This window comes from Enoplosus armatus, chromosome 23, assembly GCF_043641665.1.
Source record: "Enoplosus armatus isolate fEnoArm2 chromosome 23, fEnoArm2.hap1, whole genome shotgun sequence".
NCBI classification, from domain to species: Eukaryota; Metazoa; Chordata; class Actinopteri; order Centrarchiformes; family Enoplosidae; genus Enoplosus; species Enoplosus armatus.
Window position 1 is genome coordinate 15,876,897 of NC_092202.1, and position 22,044 is coordinate 15,898,940.

Here is a 22,044-nt window from a genome sequence, read left to right on the forward strand (position 1 = left end):
TGCAGTGGCGATTTTACAGTGAGTTCACAGTCAACGCAACGATAGAAAGGAAAGTATTGAAAAATGAATATAACCTGGATTTCTGGGTGACATATGCCGAGCATACGCCGTTGATTTATTATGCACTGCCCTCTAGTGTCAAAGAAGTGGAAGCGTGGTTTGACACGTCATCAACAGTGCGCCGAAATCGTTCACGCATGCGCACGCGCGTGGAGCTGAGAAATTTCAAACTGGACGGCGGGTAGTTGAAGCATCGACGGACCACAACAAAAGTTAATTGTCGAGAATTTAACCGGGAGTGTGTGAAAATGACAAGCACCCTGAAAGGAATTACCCTCAAAGGAAGCGCGGAGCTAGTCGCCGAGTTCTTCTGTAAGTATTTGTATTTAAGATAACGTTATTTGTTTTTTTCCTTCCCCCCAGCAGATCGTTTTGATCGACATGCAGTGCTAACATGCTAACGTTACTGGGCCTGTGTAGTGTAGCTATGGTGCACTCAGCTCCATTAAAAAAAAAAAAAGAAATCTGGAAATAACGTGCCTGGTCGAAACACACGACCAACAATGCGTTTTGGGGAAAAGTCTTGAACTAGAACGGTGTTCACAGTGAAGTGCACCGCCCACCACCACGGACCTAACGTTACGTTAACGGGTGAATAAGTCGAGCGAAGCAAACGTAACAGTAGAAAGGCTTGAGCTGACAGTTCTGGGCCACCTGTGTTTGGGTGCTGTTTTTGACGTGTCATCCGTCCCGAATTCACCAGAAGACTGTAACCGTGTCGCCAGAGACGTTGGTTGCCGCATACGTCTTTTACTCGTGAGCATGCTAGCAGCTTTTGCACGCTGTCCGGCTTACGGACGAGGTTCGCTAACTTACTGTTAGCTTACTGTATTTCCAATGCTAATGCTACACCGAGAAGCAGATCTTCAGCGGGTGTCACCGCTATGGACTACAGACAACTGGTACTGAACATGTCAACTTTACATACGTGCATTACGTCTGTATGGTGTATCTACACTCGTCTATTTGTTGTACAGTATATTTTCTTTCATTCCAATACGTTGTTGTAGGTCTTTAAAATGCTCCTACATGCCTTGTTTATACTTCTCAGTGGTTCTTTGATAGTCAATGTGCTGTAGTGTTATCAGATGTGGTGTGTTCTTTCATTTGTTTGTGTTCTTTTTCTGTACCTCCTCTTTTCCACCGCAGCATTTGGCATCAACAGCATCCTGTACCAGCGGGGCATCTACCCTCCGGAGACATTCTCCAGAGTCACCCACTATGACATGAGCCTCCAACTCACCACTGATACCAAACTGAAGGACTACCTGACCAACGTGGTGGCTCAACTCAAAGGTAGCCCCGCCGGATTGCTTGGTGAAGTGAAGTCTGTGGGGAAAATTTGTGGTTCATGTGGTTTTTTTTGGGGGGGGGGGGGGGGGCGCTCTGCGCGGGCTTAAACAAACTTTTGCCGGCCCATACCCGCGTCTTTGGGAGGCTGAATTTTACCCACACTGCCAAATTTGAGACCCAAGGCCACATTAATGCTTTATCTCATCCATCGGCGACAGTTCTGCTCGCAACGCAGCACACGGACTGACATTTTCAGACCAGATGACCTGCTTTTCATTCAGCTGCACCTATCTCGTGTACAATTACAATAAAAAAAAAAACCGCGTGTGGAGAATGAACACACAGAAAGGTGCGTACCAGTGTGAGCGCAAGCATAATTGTAATATTGTCTTTATGGTGTGTTTTTGTCTATTTTTTTGTTGTTGGAATAATTAAAGTATAATTAGTCACATGACTAATAAGCAAACTGTATTTAAAAGCACAGGAAACAGACTCATACCATACCACTCATATGACTGCACACATATTTTCATGTATGTTGTGTCTGTCATGTCTGTCATGAGGGCCGGGTTGTATTAGGACCCGTTCAGACGTGTTCTGTGTCAAGTCGCCAAGCCAGTGAATGTGTTTGCTCCCTTGTGTGTCGCAGAGTGGCTGTTTGAGTGCACAGTGCAGAAGCTGGTGTTGGTGATCACATGTCTGGAAACCAACGAGGTGCTGGAGAGGTGGCAGTTTGACATCGAGTGCGACAAGTCAGCCAAGGAGAGCAGGTCAGCACCTCCCACCGTCTACTCGTCCCTTTTTTTTCTTTTTTCTTTTTAAAAGTATTTGAGACTACTTTGTTTTGAGATGAGACGAATGATTGGTGGATTTGTAACATTTAAGGCAACATTTCTCAGAATATGTGTTGGGTGGTTCACCAAGTCGCAGTCCAGTCAGACCCCAGCAGGTGGCAGTCGTGACTCACACGCTCGCGCACTTTTGACAGTTCCAAGTCCAGTGATCTTAGACAAACCGTGGCACTGGGTGACACGTTCCTTCATCACCATGAATGAACACACGCACACACACACACACACACACACACACACACACACACACACACACACACACACACACTGTAGTTTATTTTGACTCAGTCCCACATACACCGTCCTGCTGCCCCAAACACTCACTAGAGCACCAAATGTGGATTAATCCACTGCTGAAAATAGTCCCAGACTAGTCTTGCATAGACCTCCAGATCTCCACACTCAGGCTTGTTTGTATTTCTTTAAACCAATCACAGTCGTCTTGGGCTGTGCAGCGATGGTGCCCTAGCAAAAGCTTAGCACCGCCCAAGACAACCGTGATTGGTTTAAAGAAAAACAAACAAGCCAGAGCGCTCCAAAGTGTGGAGACAGGTCGGGCTAGGTGAGACTAGAAGGGAAGGTAGAATTCCGACTGGAATAGTCGGCCAATGGCAGACTATTCCCAACAGCCTACAGCTGCGTGAGTCAGACCACTCGCCAACAAACGCACTGTCTCCTCCTGTCTGAGTAACGTTTGATAAACACTGCTGCGACCAGCTGTTTTTAGGGAAATTACCCTGCATAAAAACCATACTTCAGTAAGAACCAATGAGCTTGGAGCTTAGAGCCACAGACAGGAAGTCAGAAAGTACTAAGAGATGGACTAACACATTGTTGATTTTGGTCTTTTCACGGGGTTTGTTGAATATTTCCAGCCTTATTATAAGTAACTGCTTAGAAGGCTATTTTATATATATATATATATATATATATATATATATATATATATAAAAATTCAGTGTGTACTTTTAGATCATGCGTGTAAACTCAGTGCTCATGTGTTACCCAGTGCTCCCAGAGAGAAGTCCATCAAGACCATTCAGGATGAGATCCGCTCAGTCATCAGACAGATAACGGCCACGGTGACTTTCCTGCCGCTGCTGGAGACGCCATGTGAGTTAAACCAGACCAGACTTTCTCATTTACATGTCCATAATCCGCGCCTGAAACATTTGACCCTCTGACCTTTTGCACCCCCCCTTCCCCCCCCCTCTCTCTCCAGGTGCATTTGACCTCCTTGTCTACACGGACAAAGACCTGGTGGTTCCCGAAAAGTGGGAAGAGTCAGGGCCGCAGATCATTGACCAATCGGAGGAGGTGCGCTTGCGCTCCTTCACCACCTCCATCCACAAGGTGAACAGCATGGTGGCGTACAAGAGGACTGACTCAGTTTAACCCCCACCCCCCCTACTCCACCACCATGAGCTGTATATAGCACCAACCACTGCCCCTTTATAGAAAGCAGTAGATTTTACACTGCCCTGTCCTACCTCACTGTCCAGTGTTGTGTATGCCGAGGACACGCTGTCCTCCTGCCGTTTTTTTTGTTTTGTTTCCCGCACTTCACTTGTCTTTGAGAAGGCTGTGGGGGCCACCTGCTCTACACTGATGTAAATATTTCTCATGAGTGTCAGTGATTTGTCTTATCCCCCCCTCTCTCTGTCAGTCTCTGTTTTAGAAGCTAGTGGTTTATATGTTAAACTTTTATAAAAATATCATAAATAAATGTCTTTCACAAAGATTTTGCAATTTCTTTTTTTTTTTACGGCTTTTGACCAGAAGGTGTCAGTGCAGCATAAAGTTGCTGGTTGTTTCCAGGTAATTCCTTATGGTTGGGGGAGTATAAGTTATAGGACAACACACGGAACGCATAGAAACTAAGCATTATTCTTAAACGGGACATACCATTTACTTGGCTCAGAGTGTTCAGCAGTGTTGACAGTTGCAGATAATCCCTCATAATGGTGCCATAGGCCCCCTCTCACGTACTTGTAACAAAACATAACAAAACAAACAAAAAAAAGAAGACAAGCCAGAGACTGAAGCGGTAAGGAAATAATAGATATTTAGTTTTTTTTGAAAAAGCACAGAGGTCAGGCGACAGGCACATGTATCACAGTCCTGGAGACTTGATTCAAAGTACAAAACACACACCACAGGACCCTCCCTTGGCCTTGGCGTTTGTAATGAAACCGGGTTGCTGTTTAACGGAGCGGAACATTCAAATCCGAGCAGTCACACACAAGCTCGTTTTGAGCAGGAAAAGCACAATATGAATTTTGCGGGACCAGCAAGAATCTATGTGATTATGTGTAATAATGTAGCGTGTAGTTCTTTGTTTGGCCGTCACCTTTTTCCATCCCACTGGAGTTTGCGGGCCCTGCCGGTATTGGAAGAGAGGAAGCCCGTTTGCTCCACATGCTGAACTTAAAGACTTTGAACTGCTACTGTTGTTTGTGTGAGTCACTTCAGGGTGATTTTATACAGACACGGGCAGTAGGAAAGATAAACACAACTCCTATTCCTATTTTGTTGCCTCTTACAAACTGTGGACTCATGACAATAACAAAAAGGAGCAGACAAGAGGTCACAATCTGTGTGGCTTTGGTTGAATAACTAGACATGTGGGTTAGTCTACAGTTTTCTACTGTTTGTATTGGCAACTAGCATAAAAAATGTCAAATGCTACCCAGTCCCAGTGTGGACATGCGTTGGGAGCAGTTCCACCAAGGAGCGGTTTCTATTCTCCAACAGGGGGGGGGGTTTGGCCACCAGAACACTAATATACTAAGTTTCAACCACTGGACAGCAGTGGTTTCTGCTCCATGACTGTGAGTTTAACCTTTAAATAATCTGTGTCAGCATATAGCCCTGGTACATTCTAAACTGTTCTATATTGGGGGGGGGGGGGTCAGCAAGCTACCTGTGAGAGTGCAGGTGATCAGCAAGACAGACCTGAATTCGTGTTCTGTGGTTGGTTGAAATGCATCAAAGTGTTCAAATCAATCACAGTCTAGTCAGGTTGCCCACAATCATTGCTCCATCATTCAGTTCTAAAAAAATGGGATGTAAAAAAAAACAGCCTCCTGTAGGGGATAAGCATGTGGACAAACAAAAGTTTGTTTGTTTTTTTTCTTTTAATTGTGAATTGGTCCTGTTTTATCACAACAAGGCAGTGGAAGAAAAAAAATCTAGACCCATTTCCCTTCGAAACTGCAGGCCTAGTCTTTGGCTCTTTTACATTTTGAAAACAAAAACAAAATTTCAAATAACACAACAGTACAGTACATTTCCAAATGTCGTCTGAACGAGTTGTCACTAAGAAAGGTCCTTTCAAAAAAGCAGAGGTGGGATTTTTTTTTCTTCTTCTTACTACCATTTCCTATATAAAGAATTGTGTGCTCTTGATTAAAACGATGACCTTATAATATAGAAACTCTAATAAATATATAAAACAAAAATAAATATGCAATAGTTAGACAATGAGTGGAAAAAAAAAAAAAGTTACAAAAAGAGTCAAACCCTTGTAGTGTGTGCTGTGGATGAAGACATATTCGATAAGCCTATCAGATTCTTGTGACGTTATGTAAAGTATATAGTAAAGTACAATATCTGTATCCCACTGTCATGGCGCTTGATCCCCAGGGATCTATTTCTTACCATTCAGTGTTCCGCCCCACCCCCTACATTTCACTACCTGTGAGAGTGCAGGTGAGACTTCAAGATGAAAGCCACTCTGTGCAAAAATAAAGAAATGGCTATGGTAATAAATATAGCTTAGTGCTGACTGTTGTTTCCTCTGGTGAGTGAAAGCCATGAAAGAATCGTGATAGGAAGTGGGGGTCTCACGAAAAGCTCAGCGAAATGAGCATGGCCTCTGGGACAAGGGTCACGATGCACGGCATTTGGGGGGGGGGGGGGTTGTTAGGTGACAGTTGAATTAGGACAATTTTGTTTGAAGGTTTTAAGCTACGGGATATGACAACATGGGTCTTATTTCCGTAGTTTCATCGGTGTAGGATGTGTAGTCACTAAAGTTACTGCCGGGATCTGGGGAATGCGCTGTCGTCGCCGCAACAAAAGTCCGGCAGGTACAAGAAACGAGCTGTCAGGTCGGTTGTAAGCCAAGTCGAGAGTTTAGCCATTTTATCCAAAAGACTTCATTTGGTCTGTTAACATTCATTGCTCCTGGAGGATTCATTCTCATTACTTAGGTGATCCCTTTAAGCTTCCTGTAGCAATACTTTGGTTCGTGACTTAAACACTTGCAAAGCTAATGATATACCCATCGTTATCAGCTGTGGCGAATGTCCTCATGCTAACGTGCTAAACCAAGACGGTGAACATAGGATACATTATGCAGTACCTCGCCACTGTAACCCTGAGGATCTAAATAAAAAGCCTGACTGCTAGCATGGCTCTTCGTCTTGTTTAGCGACGCTGCTGCATTCCCAGATTTTCAGCAATTAACTTGAGCGAGTACAGCTTTATTATTATTATTATAGACAGGAAGGCTAAGACAAACATAGTAAAATAAGACCAAACTTGTAAGTAACTGGATTTATCTTTTGAGTGTTGGAGACACTCTTGGCATAAGTTGGGACCTGAACCTGCTCCAAGGTTGCTAAAATTGAAGGTGTATCGGCCCTTATACTGTCAAACCTAATCCAGTGGGGTTTTTTTTGTCTTTCTCCACATAATCTTTTCCTGGTTGATTAAGTAACCGTTTTGGCCACTTCCGTGCACAAAGCATGTTATTTGTCCTTTTAGATACCACGTTCATTTCATGACATTTTGTGAGACCTGGTTGGACAGAGTGAACCCTGGAAACGTGTGTCGGTCGGAAAAACCAAACTGGTCGTTGGGATCACATCAAGCCGTTGACCAGCCCCTTCTCGCACTCCTCGGCCAAACGCTTCCAATGCTGGCGGTTTTCCTGACATCCTTCCAACAACGGGGAGCAATACTCTGACATGCCAGCCAAGGTCTGTGACAGCGACACAGATATTTTATTCAACAGCTTTTCAGTTGGTTCAGTCCTTTTCAGATACAGAAACAGTAGTACAAGTTGAATTGGTTGAATTGGTCGAATTACCTCATATAACTGGGTGCAGATGGCATCAATGAAGGACACCTGCATGCTGGGAATCTTATCTCTTTTCTCACGATTCATCAGGTCCTAAAGTGAAAGGGTAGGGGGGGAAAAAAAGACATATAAACCAAATGTAGCGTGCAAAAATGTTTGTTTTCAGATGATTGCAAATCCTTTCCTCTAGATTATTTGACAGTATATGAAGTTCCTTTGGTGGGTCAGACATTCCTGCAAGATTGCAGGGATCTCCGATTGATTCACTTAAAACCAGATCCGAGACGGGGTCTTTCATTTGCTATCGTGCAACTCCTCACCATTTAGGAGAAGCCGGAACCAGCAAACGTTAGCTAGAACCAGTGGCATTTTTACTTGAAATATGATTGATCAATTATCAAAACCGTTGCCAGTTGATTTTCTTTGGATCAATCTGGCAGGATTTTGGATTATTTATTGCTTTCTGAGGAGACCACACAAGGGCCCGTTAAAGTAATGAAGCCAGATAAACCCACGGTAACTGGTTAGTTTCTCTGCATGGACCACAGAAAGGCACAGATAAACTGGCAGGAGGCGGACTTTGGGAATGATAAAAGGGAGTCTGTATGACTTTCCATAAGATATGATTCATTATACAATTTAGAATAAAAAATAATAGAGATTGTTTGCGTGGTGACCTGTGAGAAAAGCTTGGGTTTGTCCTGGTTTAAGGGTAAAAAAAGGTTATTCATAATTATGTATCTAAGGTGCAATCATTTAGGGCTTCTATAGTCCTAGTGTCGTCAAGGAACAAGAAAAGACACAGTCAAGTATCATCAGTATAGCTGAATGAGATGCCATGTCTAAAGCACATGATGATTAAAAACCAAAGGACCCAAAACGGATCCCTGAGGCACACCACAGCTTATGTTGTACTTCTTAGAAACGTTTCCACAAAATAACCCCTGAAGTGGCACGCTGCACTTACGCTGGGCTCAATGTTCAGCTCGCGTCTCTCCTTGTCGCCCTGCTCGAAGAACTCAGTGGCCACCAGCTCCGCAATCTGCATCAGAGAGAAGACACTGGTGAGGTCATATAGACTCTTTAACCTAAAGCAGATGCGTTAATTGGAACAACAAGACGAACTTTCAGTTGATGAAAAAAAAACGAAGAACGTGACAGAAAAAGATCACACCACGGACTCAAATATTAACACTTGTAGTTCCGTGCGCATTTTTCGACGAGCAAAAACTCGTAGAGACCAAGGACAGAAGCATGTGCCACGTGTAACACAAAAGCGCGTTCAGAAGGACTAAGGTTGCACAATTTTCTCCGCCAACATCACTGTCAAATCCTCAGTTTGATTTGGACGCCACTCCATCTCAGGTGGGCGTACGGCATTTTAGCTATGGTACCGAGGTACTTTTGTCAGTTTGAATTCCAGTGGAGGCATCTTAATGGACATCTTTGGAGGACGATTTCCGCAAAGGAGGTTTTGACATCCCACCACGGAGAGGACATAATGCGTCTGCTGCCAGTCGACACTGTCAAACGTTCAACGTTGTGAAACGACAGGAAAAGAACAAGGGAGAGCAAAAGTATACAGAAAGAAGGCAAGGACGAACACATGAAAACCAAAAGTGCGCAAGAAACAACAAGAAAGAAGGTGCACAAGTGGTAGAAAGCAGGTATGTGATATGATGATGTGATGTGTATAGAGGCAAGTCAAGACCAAAACAAGGTAGAACAGAGAAAGAAAGAGGGAGAGGTCTGCCAAAAGTGGGGTAGTCACTCTAAGTTAATGGTCTCCATCTGTTTACACGGAGGTAAACGAGAGCTGACTGCAGCCTCGGGCTCCAATCAGTATCACTCTGTGTGTATGTGTGTGTTAGAGCCATCTGCAGCTCACTGATTGTCTGTAATCAAGGCTCAGTACTATGGAGGTGCAGGGGACTCAGTCAGAGAGAGAGAGCTTATTATAGCTGACAAACCAACACTAAGCACGAGGCAAATGTTAACCGCTGAGGCTAAGTAACTTTGTCTTTATTTACTTACCATCATGTCAGTCCAAACACCAACGTTTTTTCTTTTTTTTTGTGTCTGCATAGCAGAGCAAGTTAGCTCCATGTCAAAATAACTTCAGTGGTTACGGACCACTTCAGTAGACTTCCAACACCAGCAGAAGAAAGAAACCTACTACTGGATTTATGAAAGCATTGCAAACTGTTGATTTTGGAGGACGCTTGCACACACTTGAAGTCATATGTTCACGATCAGCGTGGTCAAGCAAGAAAAGCTGTTGTTGTTGGGTCATTGGTCATTTAAGGCCACCTAAATCAAAACCAAGTTGAAATCGAGACCAGGGGGAGCTGAGAGACCAGAACAACCTGAATCTTTAAGGGTCATTCTGGTTTATTACAACTCAGGTCTTATTTTTTTTTTGTAGTTTTGTGCATTGTCACCATCAGTTGAGACATTACCAAAGTCATTGTGAAGATTTGAACGTGGCGAAATCGCTATAAACAAGTCTGACGGGACAAGAAACACGACCCGCACTACCAAACAGTTACTGCAGTAACTCTGGTAGGTCAAAGCTGAAGCAGAAAGTCAGTCTGTAAGCATTGATGGACGTTTAGAACAGAAACGTTAGGAGAGCAATTTTACACCCTCATTTGACGTAACTAATAAGTTTGGCTGACTGAGGGATTTGTTGAAAACCTGTACATTTCTTCTGTTTCTTGACCAGTCTTCTTTTTAGCGATGTCACTGCAGTCCCACATCCCAGGAATGACCTTGTTTAGCGGAATGTTATCAAAGAACAAAAGCCAAAGATAGGAACTATCCTTTATCCGTCACTATAGCCGTAATAGTGGAGCGTTTAGCAGCTAAAGAGCCAGATGTTTCCACCAGGAGTTGGTGGAGACCAAAAACAAGCTAAAAGGACTGTGAATAATGGACTTATGAGGTGGCCAGTAATCGGACTCACTGGATGCAGGCTGCTGGGATAAGTTTCCTTTGTGTCCCCTTCCGCTAACTGTATTGTTACTGCTTTCAGTGTCCCCGTTGCCACGCGAAACAACAACATTAACAACCTTGGAGCTAGCAGCCTTACACGCTGAAAATGGCGAGTGGTGACCAAGATTTAGATCGCCTGTGGTTTTAAGGGGTCCTGGGAGCTCCTCTGGGGCTAAAGTGCAGGTCGGCTGGGATTTAACCGTTTTAATGCCGGGGCTTGCCTGCCCACGTGCAAATGTTCCTCCAAAACAAGTCCCCCCCCCCCACCCCGACACTGTTTTGCAAGTGCACCGTCGCTGCATCCTGGGCTCAGCGCCTCCCAAGACAATAGTAATTGGGTTTTTAAAGAAAAACAAACAAGCCAGAGCGTCCCCCCCCAATCCCAGAACGACAATGGGTTGAGCCAGACCTTTCTCCAAAGTGTGCTAAAATATTAGCACGCACACTGGATAGAACTATGTAAGGTATCAAATGCACGACGCTTAAAAGAGAAACTTAGAAGTCTCAAACTGATAAAGGCAGAGTTGAACCATTCTGAAGCGGAAGGTTAAAATCACCTGAAAATGCAAATAAACAAACTTCATCAATCCCCCCCTCCCTTTATGTCTGGCAGATGAGAGGCACGGTTTGATAATGAGTTCCGGATGAGATGCTATTGTGTGTACTAAAGTGAGAGAACATTTGCATGTGTGTGCATGTTTACTGCCCTGAATGTTTTTGGAGGTGTCATCTGAGGACAGGGGCACAGCTGTTTGTATTAATGAGCACTCACTTGTCAACACACACACACACACACACACACACACACAGAGTGTGCGCCTGTCTGAACCTCTCTCTCCACTGTGCCTGTGGTTCCTAACGAGGTGCAGACTAACAAAGGTCAGCGGGGAGATGAAACAGCGGGGCCCCCGTTCTGAGACGGCAAGGAGAACTATAAAACAAATACATGTATGAGCGAGAGGGTGCTAAGAAGTAAATAGGGTGAGAAATGGCAGAATCAAAGGGAGACAAAGAGTGCAGGCGTACCATTGGCCAGCAGGCTCATTTATATGCATCAGTATGGCAGAATGTGTGTGCGTGCAGAGGGCGGGATATGAGGCTGATCCACGTGCAAACTTTTCCAGGTGGACTGGGGGATTTGTATGCAGGTGAGCGAACGCACGGTTTTGTAAGTCAGATTTTTTTTTTGTTGGTGCACGCCATGTTTGGCTTTTAAGACGCACGAACACTTTTAGTATGAATCCTACGCACCGTTTTATAAATGAGACCCTGGATCAGCAGTTTTCTATCCTGTCATTCAATAGAGAATTAGCCTCTGAAGGACTTTCCTTCGCTTTCATTTAAAGCTGCACTAATCAATATTTTTATATTAACAATGGATCAAATGACAACGCAATAAGAAAGGTGGCGGGTTTTAGCCTCTTTCAGCTCCTCGTTTTGTTTTTTCAGCAGAAGCAAGGCAGCTGTTTTCAGCTAAAAAAAAATTGATAATACACCACCTGTCCAGCAGCAAGCAGCAGACAGACACAGTTAGACACTAGCTGTTAAAGACTGATTAGCAGTCAGCAATTAGCAATATTGGACTTACATGCTAATGCTAATGTTGCTAATGTGTCTGCTGGATGTGTTAATAAGCAACTGTTTGCAAACACATTAAAACTTCATGGGGATGTTGCTGTGTAACTTAGCATCTGACTAGCTTAGCTGCTATTTAGAATTGGTTCAGTGAAACTAGGAACGCAACGATGAGCTAAGATGGACCTGATTCCTGTGTCAAAACTAGCACAGGTTCAGCTGAACCACAGCTAAACTGCACAGGTGACTCAAGAGCAAAAATAGACCTTCTCACTGTGGACATCTTGACCTGTCTTGCGCTTATGTACATCAGGTGGCCACAAATACGTCTCCAAATGAATGCTAATGTCACTTTGTGTCACTTGTTCCCTGGCAGTTGCTTTTCATGCTGCGCAACGACAGATACAGCGCAACACAAGCAACACAAACAGATAACAAAGAGGAATTTTACCCTTTTTTGCACTGGCCAGGGCTTGGTGATGGCTGAGATGTCGCATGCAGTCATCAGCATTGACCTGAAGGGGGAGACGCATGGACACACATTGATCTACACAGAGCTACACACCCCACAGATAATTGTCAGTAGTAGCTCCCTTGTTATAGCATGAGGCCACACTTCCAACCATTGTGAGTTGAATTTATGGAAGTCAAACATCATTGTGTATTTTGTGTGTTTACACAGCAAATTCCTTGTAATGTATGTTACTTGGCAATAAACAGTTTCTGATTCTGATTCTGATTTAAAATTTTTCAGAAAATTTTGTTTTGGGGAAATTAAAGCTCCTTTATCATTTATAATTCATGAGTAATTTGCCCTCTTAAAGGAATAGTTTCACATTTTGGGAAATGTGTTCATTCGCTTTCTTCTGTGTCTGAGTGTTTGTGTCGTCTGTGTGTTGAGCACAGAGCTGGAGTCTGGGTGTGATTAGCCTAGCTTAGCTTAAAGGCAGACCTCAACTCTTCACTGATTCCCATTGTTTGTCCGGGGAGCTTCTTCTCTTCTTTGTTTTTGTTCTAAATGATTTAACTTTTGATTGAAGTTAGATTTTTTTCTCTAAATAGTTGTTACAAGGAGGCTTTAGCTACTTTCCATTGAAAATAGCTGACAACACTAGTTACGTGCTGGAGCTCCTTTTTGGCCAACAACGGCCAGGTGCAGCTTCCCAGAGTGCTGTTGTCACAGTGAGGGTTGCCAGATTTGGTGCCGTGAGAGAGACCAAAAAGCCTGTGCTCATCGATCGCAATCTGGCAACCAGCACTCGTCTGGACAGATGGATTGACTGTTACGTGTCAAGAACTATGACATACGGTGTGCTCATTTGCTGCTGCGCACATCTGTGAACTTTACACGGAGCCAGGCTAGCTGTTCCCACCTGCTTCCAGTCTTTATGCTAGGCTAGGCTAATCATGTCCTGAATCCAGCTCTGTGCTTAATACACAGGCATGAGGTTGATATCAATGTTTTCATCTCACTCTCAGAAAGAAAGCTAATGAACATATTTCTGCTCTATTATTTATGTGATATATGACTTCATGAATGTTTAACTATTCCTTTAAAGTCAAAGTGTTCCATTGTTGACGTATTTGTACTGTATACGTTGGCGCTTTAAGTGTGTTTGAGTTTTGGAGGACTGGCAGTCACCTCAGTAAGTCTCTATGGTGTTCGTCCTCCCAAACAAACTGGCTGTTCTTGGTGAGCTCAAAGAACTCCCCGCGCCTCCTGACAACACACACACACACACACGCGCGTTCAATGACACAGCAGATAATTATCCTCATATATAACTTACAGCACTTACCTCCTCTACCATCCACTGTCTAGACTGAAAGAGGGGTGAGATAAGAACTGAAATCACTGAGGTTGATTAATGGGAGAAAAAAAGTGAGGAAGGAAGAGGTGTGCATGTAGACATCTGCTACGTTACACACAAAATCCACCACAACATGATAAAAAAAACATGTTGTATGTCAATCAACCGACTTTCTTTCAAAACAGTCCAATGCACAAAACTATGCAAAATAACAGTAAATAAATAAGGCAGATGCTATTTGCACCCAGGTGTCAGTGGGACCTGACATTGTTCCAGATTTCTGTCAGGGAGCCTAACCAAGTAGTTTCGGTACCTAAAGCTAACCAAACCGCGACCGTTTCGCAAAGTTAACCACGTGTGAGAGAGCCTTTAGTTAGGTTTTGGAAAAAGACGAAACACTGTCGAAACACGGGATTCGAACTGCTGTCTCCCGGGTGAAAAAAAGTCTTGGCTTGCCACCAGTTTCCCACCTCAAAACGCACAATGGATTTTGTCGCTCTTTACAGTACATGAACTCCTAAAGTCGGCACTGAGCCTGCCATAGCCGCCACTTTTTTTAATCTGTTGAATGTGGCGGCAGTCTCTCTCTCCATGAGTCCAGAATCATGTGGCTGTCCCCTGTGGTCCCTCATGGAAGGGGTTGTAGAGGTGCTTGAAATGGACGTATCTGCTCGGCCTAGTCTAGTTTCACGGGGGTCCATGTTGAAATGTCGCGTTGCCTAGGACCCTCGAGCCAGAGACGAGACGATGCCGAACACCCGCCGACTGTCAAGCCAACGTGCAACACCCACGGGTGGTTCTTGACGACGCCCACGCCGGGTGTAAATGGGCGAATAGCTGCTGTGTGACCATTCGTACCCGGGCGCAAATAGACCCTTCGAATAAATAAACATAATAATACATTTTTAGGCAAAAGACGCCAGATAGTCTCTGGGGGGCGATTCAATTCTTTCTTTTCAGAGGTTAGCGGTTGGTGGGAAAGCTAACAGGCTCGTTCAGATGACCGTAGACACCTTTAAGTACAGGCAAAGCTTTCGGGAGGTGGACAAAATGTTACTATCTCCAGCGTGCTCAAATACTGGCAAAACGATGGGTTTGTTTCTTTCTGAAACTAAAGATACGGCCCACTAACGTTAGCATTTTGGCGGAAAAAACAAGGAAGTACAACTCTGCAAACTTGAGGCAATTACAAATTGCCATGAAAACATAAGTGGGAAGAGAATTGTATCCCAGTAACCTCGGTGAGAAGTAATCAAGACGTGATCAGGATCCTGGAGTGACGAGACGGGTGTGATCTTTGCTGTATCGACGACATGAAGAAAAAAACAAAAAACAAAAAACAAAAAGCCAGTCCCAAACCCCTCTCTGCCCCTCTCCAGTCAGATTTCCATCTGCGCTTGACGTTTGGTACCTACTTCATGTACAGGGCCAGGTCAGTGGCCAGAATAGCCCTCTCGATCATCTTCAGAGTGGCCTTGTACTCGTCCAGTGAGAGGCCGCTCAGGATCTGGTTTCCCTGGAGAGAGGGAGTGCAACAAAGAATTATGTAAGTGGAGGAACAGCTCTGTATTTTATCTCATGATTTACACTTGCAAAATGTACATCCATGAACGTTTGACTGTGTGTGTGTGTGTGTGTGCGCAGAGTGAGATAGCAACCCTCTACGGAATAGATACTGTGTACTGATAGCCTTCGACCGCAGCTTGTACTGCGATAGACACCCCCGGGGGGGGTTGCTATGACAACGCTGGCCTGCTAAAGCACACACGCGCAAATAAATAAAAAAAAAAAATAATCCAGTCTACATGTCTTGAGTGTTTATTGGCATGTGAGTTGACGTGTCCCTCCCATTTGAAGAGTGGTGTGTGCAGCAGCAGTGGGGTTAAGTGGACTGTGGAGTGGGGAGCGTATTTAGGGTTTGTTTTGAGGTCATAAAGTAGGGGTGTCACGATTCACCGATACGAAGCGGAATCCGGCTTTAAAGATCTAAAACGTACCATGATTTCTAAAGTTACAAACCGGTTGACTGAAGCTTCGATGCCAATTCTGCACAAGCGTCTCCACTCTCGTGAAGAGGTCAAAGGTCAACGCGAGACTCAGGAAAGGTCAGGAAAACGTAAGGTCTGTAGGACTGCATTGTATCGCACCGAATCGTATGAAAATCTAGCGTCCCTGAATCGTATCGTAGCCCATGTATTGGATTGTTTTTACAAGGGAGAGATGCGCACCCCTACCATAAAAATTAGAGCAGGCCGAAAGTCACTGGATGTTATTGAGCCATCAAAGAGAAGCAGGCAACAGCATTAGCCACACCATTGGTGGAATGCTGTGAACTGTGATGACCTTTCAGCAGTAGTTTTACGTGACACACACATCGCTGATAACATTGTTTATATAGAGGCATACACTGTAAATCCTAGTCTCCTCTGCTACCCCCCCCCCCCCGCCCCTCTGCTCACAGGAACCTTTGCTCTGTTCGGGACTGTCTGACTCCGGGATGCTTCCCCTTCGAGAAGCTTGGGGAGGTGGTGCTGATGTTAACGTTTGTGCGGACAATAAGCCACACACGTCTCCAATAAAGAGCAGCCGCTTCCCTTTTGTCTCACCCATACACGGTCCCAAAAGTGGGTGGGGGGGGGGGGGTCAGGTAGATTCTGGCTGCCTTCCATATCACTTGCACAAAGCCCACTGAGCTTTAATCACCTTCTGATGCCATGACCACCGTTTCAACTCTTTTATTCTCGAAGCGGTATTTCAACTTGTATTCCCAACATTTCGACTTTATTCTCAAAATGCTAAATAACACAAGTGCACATAAAATCCACTGTTAAAGAGAAGAGGATTTAAAGTTTAAAGTGTTGGCAGAAGTCTCAGAGGCAGATGCCAAAAGCCTGAGCGAATGAAACCAGGACTATGTGTATGGCTAGATAACACTAGTGGTGAGTTCTTTGTTATATGCATGAATGGGTCCCTTTCAGGCCGGTTGTTCTCCTACGACGAGAGCTTGGCACGTTGAAATGATTTGAACTCTGACCCAGTTTTTTGTCTGACTGCATGTTTATGCGACCCACGCATCACTGCAAACAATATTCATGCACTGTAGACCTCTGAAGAGTACATCCTTTGTTAAAGGACGAGTAAATTATGAATAGACTAAATCAGGTCATCCTGGAGTAACACCGGGTATTTGGGCAGCTGTAGAAGTGTTATAACCTGCTAACCTAACCAACGTTTTTTGGTTATTTATTTTAATTTATTATACAGTGTTGCAGGGATGACGTATTTTTGTGCGATGCTAACTTCCGGGTTAGCATCGCCGGTTCCCTCGACAAAAAAAGCCAATGGGATTTTGGATTATTGCAGAAAACAAGGCTCTGCGGCAAAACAAAAGTTCATGATGCTTACGCATTTTTTGTTCGGCAAGATCTTCTCCACAAATGAACACCATGTTTATGATTTTTTTTGAAGCGTAAACGGAATTGCCAGAAGAAACAAGCTAACGTTAGGCTACAAAGGAGCTACAGCGCGGTGGCATGACTTCGACGTCACCACCGCTAAGCTGAACTTTTAAGAGAAAATAGATAGATATAGATATATGGACAGGTAGATATAGAGTATAAACACAACGAGGCCGTAAAGGCGGACTAGTGAGTAGATGACTTTCCGTGTTTGGCATGGCGTCTGCTAATGTTAGCCACTTGTTAGCGACCGCCTTTTTTATTTCAGGCATCTAACCAAAAACCCATTGACTTCCAGATGAGGGAACCGGAAGTGTAAAAATGTGGACTCATTTCCGGGTTTTAGGACTCATTCCCGCAGCGCTCCATTGCCATGACGATTTGTAGTTTCAGTTATATTGTTTTATTTAGCGAAATCTAATTTAAAATCCTCCCATTTTATTATCATTATTACGATCGAACTAGTATCAGGCCAGATTTGTCAGTCTAACCAGGTCCATATATCATATAACAGTTAGAACTGGCAGTTACTGTGCGGCCCCCAGCTTGGCCAGGTCCTCTGTCGGGTGGGTGGGAAGCCAGTGAGGGGATGATGTCCTGGGTTTTTCTTTTGCCCTAGGGAACTTGAACCAGTCGGGGGAATGAGTCTGGATGAGTCCGCAACGAGACGTTCCCAACACGCATATACATAATACTTATTACATTACATGCAAAAAATTATAGCTTTATGTGCTCGATATTTTTATCAAAACCTGGCCATGCTACTACATTACCCGTTTTTATTACGTTCTTTATTACATTACAGGCAGTTATTAAATCAGCTTCTGCAGTGATCTTTGGCCATGGCGATGGATTCTGGCTTCTGCAACAGAAAAGGCACGGCTGCCCTTTGACACGGCCATCTACTAGTTGCTGTTGCAAGACACTACGGAGCCTTGCCAACTGTGCGAAGATTTTGAAACCATTTCTGAGGCTGGCAGGGAGCCGCGCGGGGGACACCGGGGAAAGGGGCGGGGGGGGGGGGGGGGGGGTTGCTGTTGCATACTGAATCAGCCGCAGCTGTGAAAGGGCAACTAATGTCATGTTTTGCATAACGGCGATGAGGATAAAAAAAAAAAAATCTGTGTGCCACGAGACGGTTTCCATGATGACAGCAAAGATGCTCTACAACAGAAGATGGCGCATTACAGGCTGCGCCATTGGTATGACATGGTACACACTTCCTGTCTCCTACATGGGCGTGGTCGCCTCCCCACCGCCTTATTTTCGCGTGTGTTGCTGAGACATTCGCCCGTCTGAAAAAAACGCCATTTCAGAATGTTGGGAAGACACGTGGCTTGTGAAAAACGGGTCCAACATTTACTTTACTTCATTTCTCCCACTGGAGCGAGCAGACTCGGGACCTGCCGCTAGTCTCCTCAAGGGGGCGGGGCGGTGGCGAAAACCCCACGTGACGCCGACACAGGAAACGACCCTTGAGTTGAGCCGCCTCCTGTCTCTAATGCGAGGCAGCAGCTCCCCCCCCCCCCCCCCTTCACACATTCACGTCCGGTCTCAGGTTCCTGTGGATCGTGGTACACACTCGTGAAGGTACCTCATGAAATCTACTGCTTGTTAGACAAACCAAGAAACGATTTGGGACTAATGTTAGTTGGTAGGTAGAGGGACGTTGGGTTGACTGGAAGGCCTCCTGCGTGTGCATGTGTGTGTGTGTGAGCGAGTGCACCTACAGGGCTGTTGAGGATCATGAGGCAGTGGTCGAAGTGGTGATGCTCCATGGTGGAGTGGCAGTAAAGCTGGGCCAGTGGATGGTCACTCCTGGACACACACACACACGTAAGAAACACACAGTGTGCTCCCACACATGCATATACAATCATATCATATGACTCATGCTCTCCTGCCATACCTCTGTATGTAGGAGTTGTTGACTCCTCTGTGGTCCAGGTCGTGGCTGAGAGTGGCAATCATCAGAGCCAGGACCTCCACGTCGCTCAGGTTATTCTGTCAGGGGATGGATGAAGTAAGAGGATGGGGGGGGGTGAAACCAAAACACAAACTACATCCACGTAATGGCAGCTGGTTAACAGACAGACAATCTGAGCCTCAGAGCTTGCGTGCATGCGGCTCAGCACGCAGCCCGGAGTGGACGGCGAGGCCGTTTCTGCATACGACACCGGAGCTGAGAGCCGGGCTCCACGCGCTCCACATTTCCGCACACTGCAGCTGCTGATAGTCGCCAAGATTTGTGACCGCGAGTGTTCAGTGTTTTCCATTTGCTACCATTGGTAAACATCGTTTTCACACTGTAGGGCTTGTAGGTTGATTTCCATGGAGCCACTTGTTTCACTTAATTTTAGTTCAGACAACTTGTGGGGACTTAGAACGTTCCCTTGGGTTCAAAGTTATGTTATTATTGCACGGTAATGCAGATGTAAGCAGGAGCTGTGGTGCATTCAGGGAAGCCGCTGGGGACCTGACAGACGGCTGTTGAACACCAACCACAGAGTCCTCTCATGTTTTGTTTTTCCCAATTTCTAGTTTTAATTCAATGCTTTTCAATAGCAAACCCTCAACTCTTGGACGTCGGGATGAGCAAGTTGGAACTCGCCGACAGTGTCGCGAAGGAATGGCTGCACTGACCTGCAGGCGTCCCGACTTGAGGAGAGCGAACATGCTCTGGGCGGTGTTGAAAGCGTGCCTCCAGTTGTGATAAGCCACGTTCTTCCTGTAGTTCTTCTTCACGCTCAGAATCCACTGGCATAAACTCTACAGAGGAGAGAAAGAGCAGCACGATTCGATGCAATCTATTCAACTCGTGTGACACAACATACTAAAGGCCTTAAAGGGGACCTATTATGTTCATTTCCAGCTCTTATTTTAATTCCACTAGAGTAGCATTGCGTGATTCACAGTTCCAAAAAAAGTCCTGATTTATCTTCTACTGGCCCTTCATGTGGCCCCTCAGTTCACCCTCTGTCTGAAACAAGCCGTTTGAGCTCCTATCTCTTTAAGGCCCCCTCCAAAAAGCCCACTTTCTTCTGATTGGCCGGCCAAGTTCCGGAAGTCTTTGGAAGAATTTCCAAAGGCAAATTGTAAACCCAACGCTTACTAAGCAACACTGACATAAACATAAACATCTGGTCCGTGCCTGGAGCGGAGATACCATATAAGGACATCCGGGCCTGTCTGACATCAGATAGACACGGCGGTTGAAAAAAGTTGGAAACGGAGCGTTCAGAGCAGTCTGAAGCCTGAGCTTTTGATTCACAGGGATCACTTTTACATATGTTTACCTCATTATTTGGCAACGTTTAGTATGAATAAACGACATTGTAACAGAAAATAAGGAAAAGCATAATAGGTCCTCTTTAAAACTCCATCGGAACTCAAGGACTCCTTTGAAAGATAGCTTGAGCTTGAGCTTGAGATTGAGTAACAACGCCGGAGTTGCCTTAAGTTGCGTGTTGCATGTATTTTCAAATATTGTTTTACTTCACTAATTATTTTGTGTTTTTTGTTCTTGACTGTCATATGTGTGCCCTTCACAGCATGGCAGCTCAGCCGCCATCGGGGGGTGTCTGTGTGTGTGTGTGAATGAGAGGCAAAATTGGAAAGCACTATCTAAATGCAGCCCATTTACCATTTAGCCTTTGCTACCCCCACATGTTCACCATGAACACACAGTAAACTAAACTAAACTCATCATTACACTTTGATCTGACACGTGCTGGAGTAGTCATTACATAATAATGAATAATAATAACGTGTCGCCCAGTTTGACCTCCAGGCTGCGATGCTCTGGGGTGGTCAGTGGTGTGAGCGTCAAACTGGCAGCCCTCGGCCGCTGGCGGGCCATAACTTCCTCCAGTCAAAGGCCGTCTTTATGAGGCCTCTCTCCGCGAGGCACTCCGGAGGTCAGCCACCAACATACAAGGACCCCTTCACGTGGAGAGCCTGCCCCGAGGACGAGAGCCAAACCTGCCAGCGACCAGGCGCTGCTGCTGGCGCCCGAGGGGGGAGCCGGACGAGGAGAGAGAGTGTGTGTGTGTGGGAGGGGGGGGGTCTGACGGACGACCGTAATGGAGGCAGAGTGCGGGAGTGATTTTAGGTGTACGATGGCGCTTGTGTGTATGTTTGGTCTCTGCGTTAAGGACGCAGGCAAATACACAAATATTAACTCACTTGTAAATGCACTCACTCATCATCCAACACACACACACACACACACACACACACACAGACACTCATGTTCTAATGGCGTAATGTTGCTGACTATGAGGAGGAGCAGATTGTTTCCTGCAAGTAACAAAACAGGAAGCTGCTCTTGTCTTTTCCCATGACACGTGCCGAGAAAGGCAACAACACAAAGTCAAGTCAGGATAAAGTGCTGCTGTTGGTCTGTTGTAACTGTAGTGGTTTCCGCGTTGCCATGACACCCTCTCACAACAACAGAGCCTTGGGTATCTTGTGCGGGCTCTGTCCTCACCGCCAGAAACACTCTGGGTGACGTGCGCTTGGAAATATTACCTGCACTCATGCAGCAGTGGGAAGCATTTTTATATAACTAACTGCTCGGGTTGACCCGGCCTTGGGGGGGGGGGGTTCACTTCAGGGGATCAGATCAAAACCTGACAACTGACCAATCAGATCACTGGAAAACGTCATGCTGACAGGGCCAAGCGACTAGAGCTGCATTTTAGCTGCGCAAAGACTCCTTCATTCGCAATTCTCTCTCTCTCTCTCTCTATATATATATATATATATATATATATATATATATACCAGTTGCATACATATATATATTTTATAGGAGCAACAGAAAGCATACTAACTGGAAAACATTACAAAAATGGCATGGGATGTGCACGGCCCAAGACAGTACAGGACGTACCACCAGACTAAAGAGTAGTAGA

General features: G+C 45.1%; 2 protein-coding genes across 2 annotated transcripts in view; one reads left to right on the forward strand and one right to left on the reverse strand.

Annotated features, from left to right (window-relative positions):
• The first annotated feature begins 246 nt into the window (after window positions 1-246).
• mad2l1 (MAD2 mitotic arrest deficient-like 1 (yeast)) lies at window positions 247-3,886 on the forward strand. The gene is made up of 5 exons (XM_070930076.1): window positions 247-372; window positions 1,210-1,356; window positions 2,003-2,123; window positions 3,214-3,317; window positions 3,427-3,886. The coding sequence occupies exons 1-5, from the start codon at window positions 309-311 to the stop codon at window positions 3,597-3,599; spliced, it is 609 nt and encodes a 202-aa protein (XP_070786177.1). The 5' UTR covers window positions 247-308; the 3' UTR covers window positions 3,600-3,886.
• A 3,185-nt stretch (window positions 3,887-7,071) lies between these two features.
• Window positions 7,072-22,044, reverse strand: part of pde5ab (phosphodiesterase 5A, cGMP-specific, b) — a 53,455-nt gene continuing 38,482 nt past the window's right edge. The window contains exons 14-22 of the mRNA XM_070929864.1: window positions 19,772-19,897; window positions 19,038-19,132; window positions 18,859-18,946; window positions 15,086-15,186; window positions 13,502-13,579; window positions 12,311-12,374; window positions 8,258-8,332; window positions 7,300-7,383; window positions 7,072-7,191 (exon numbers count right to left, since the gene is read on the reverse strand). Of these exons, the coding sequence (XP_070785965.1) occupies window positions 7,072-7,191; window positions 7,300-7,383; window positions 8,258-8,332; window positions 12,311-12,374; window positions 13,502-13,579; window positions 15,086-15,186; window positions 18,859-18,946; window positions 19,038-19,132; window positions 19,772-19,897 (831 nt within the window). The remainder of the gene's footprint in view (window positions 7,192-7,299; window positions 7,384-8,257; window positions 8,333-12,310; window positions 12,375-13,501; window positions 13,580-15,085; window positions 15,187-18,858; window positions 18,947-19,037; window positions 19,133-19,771; window positions 19,898-22,044) is intronic.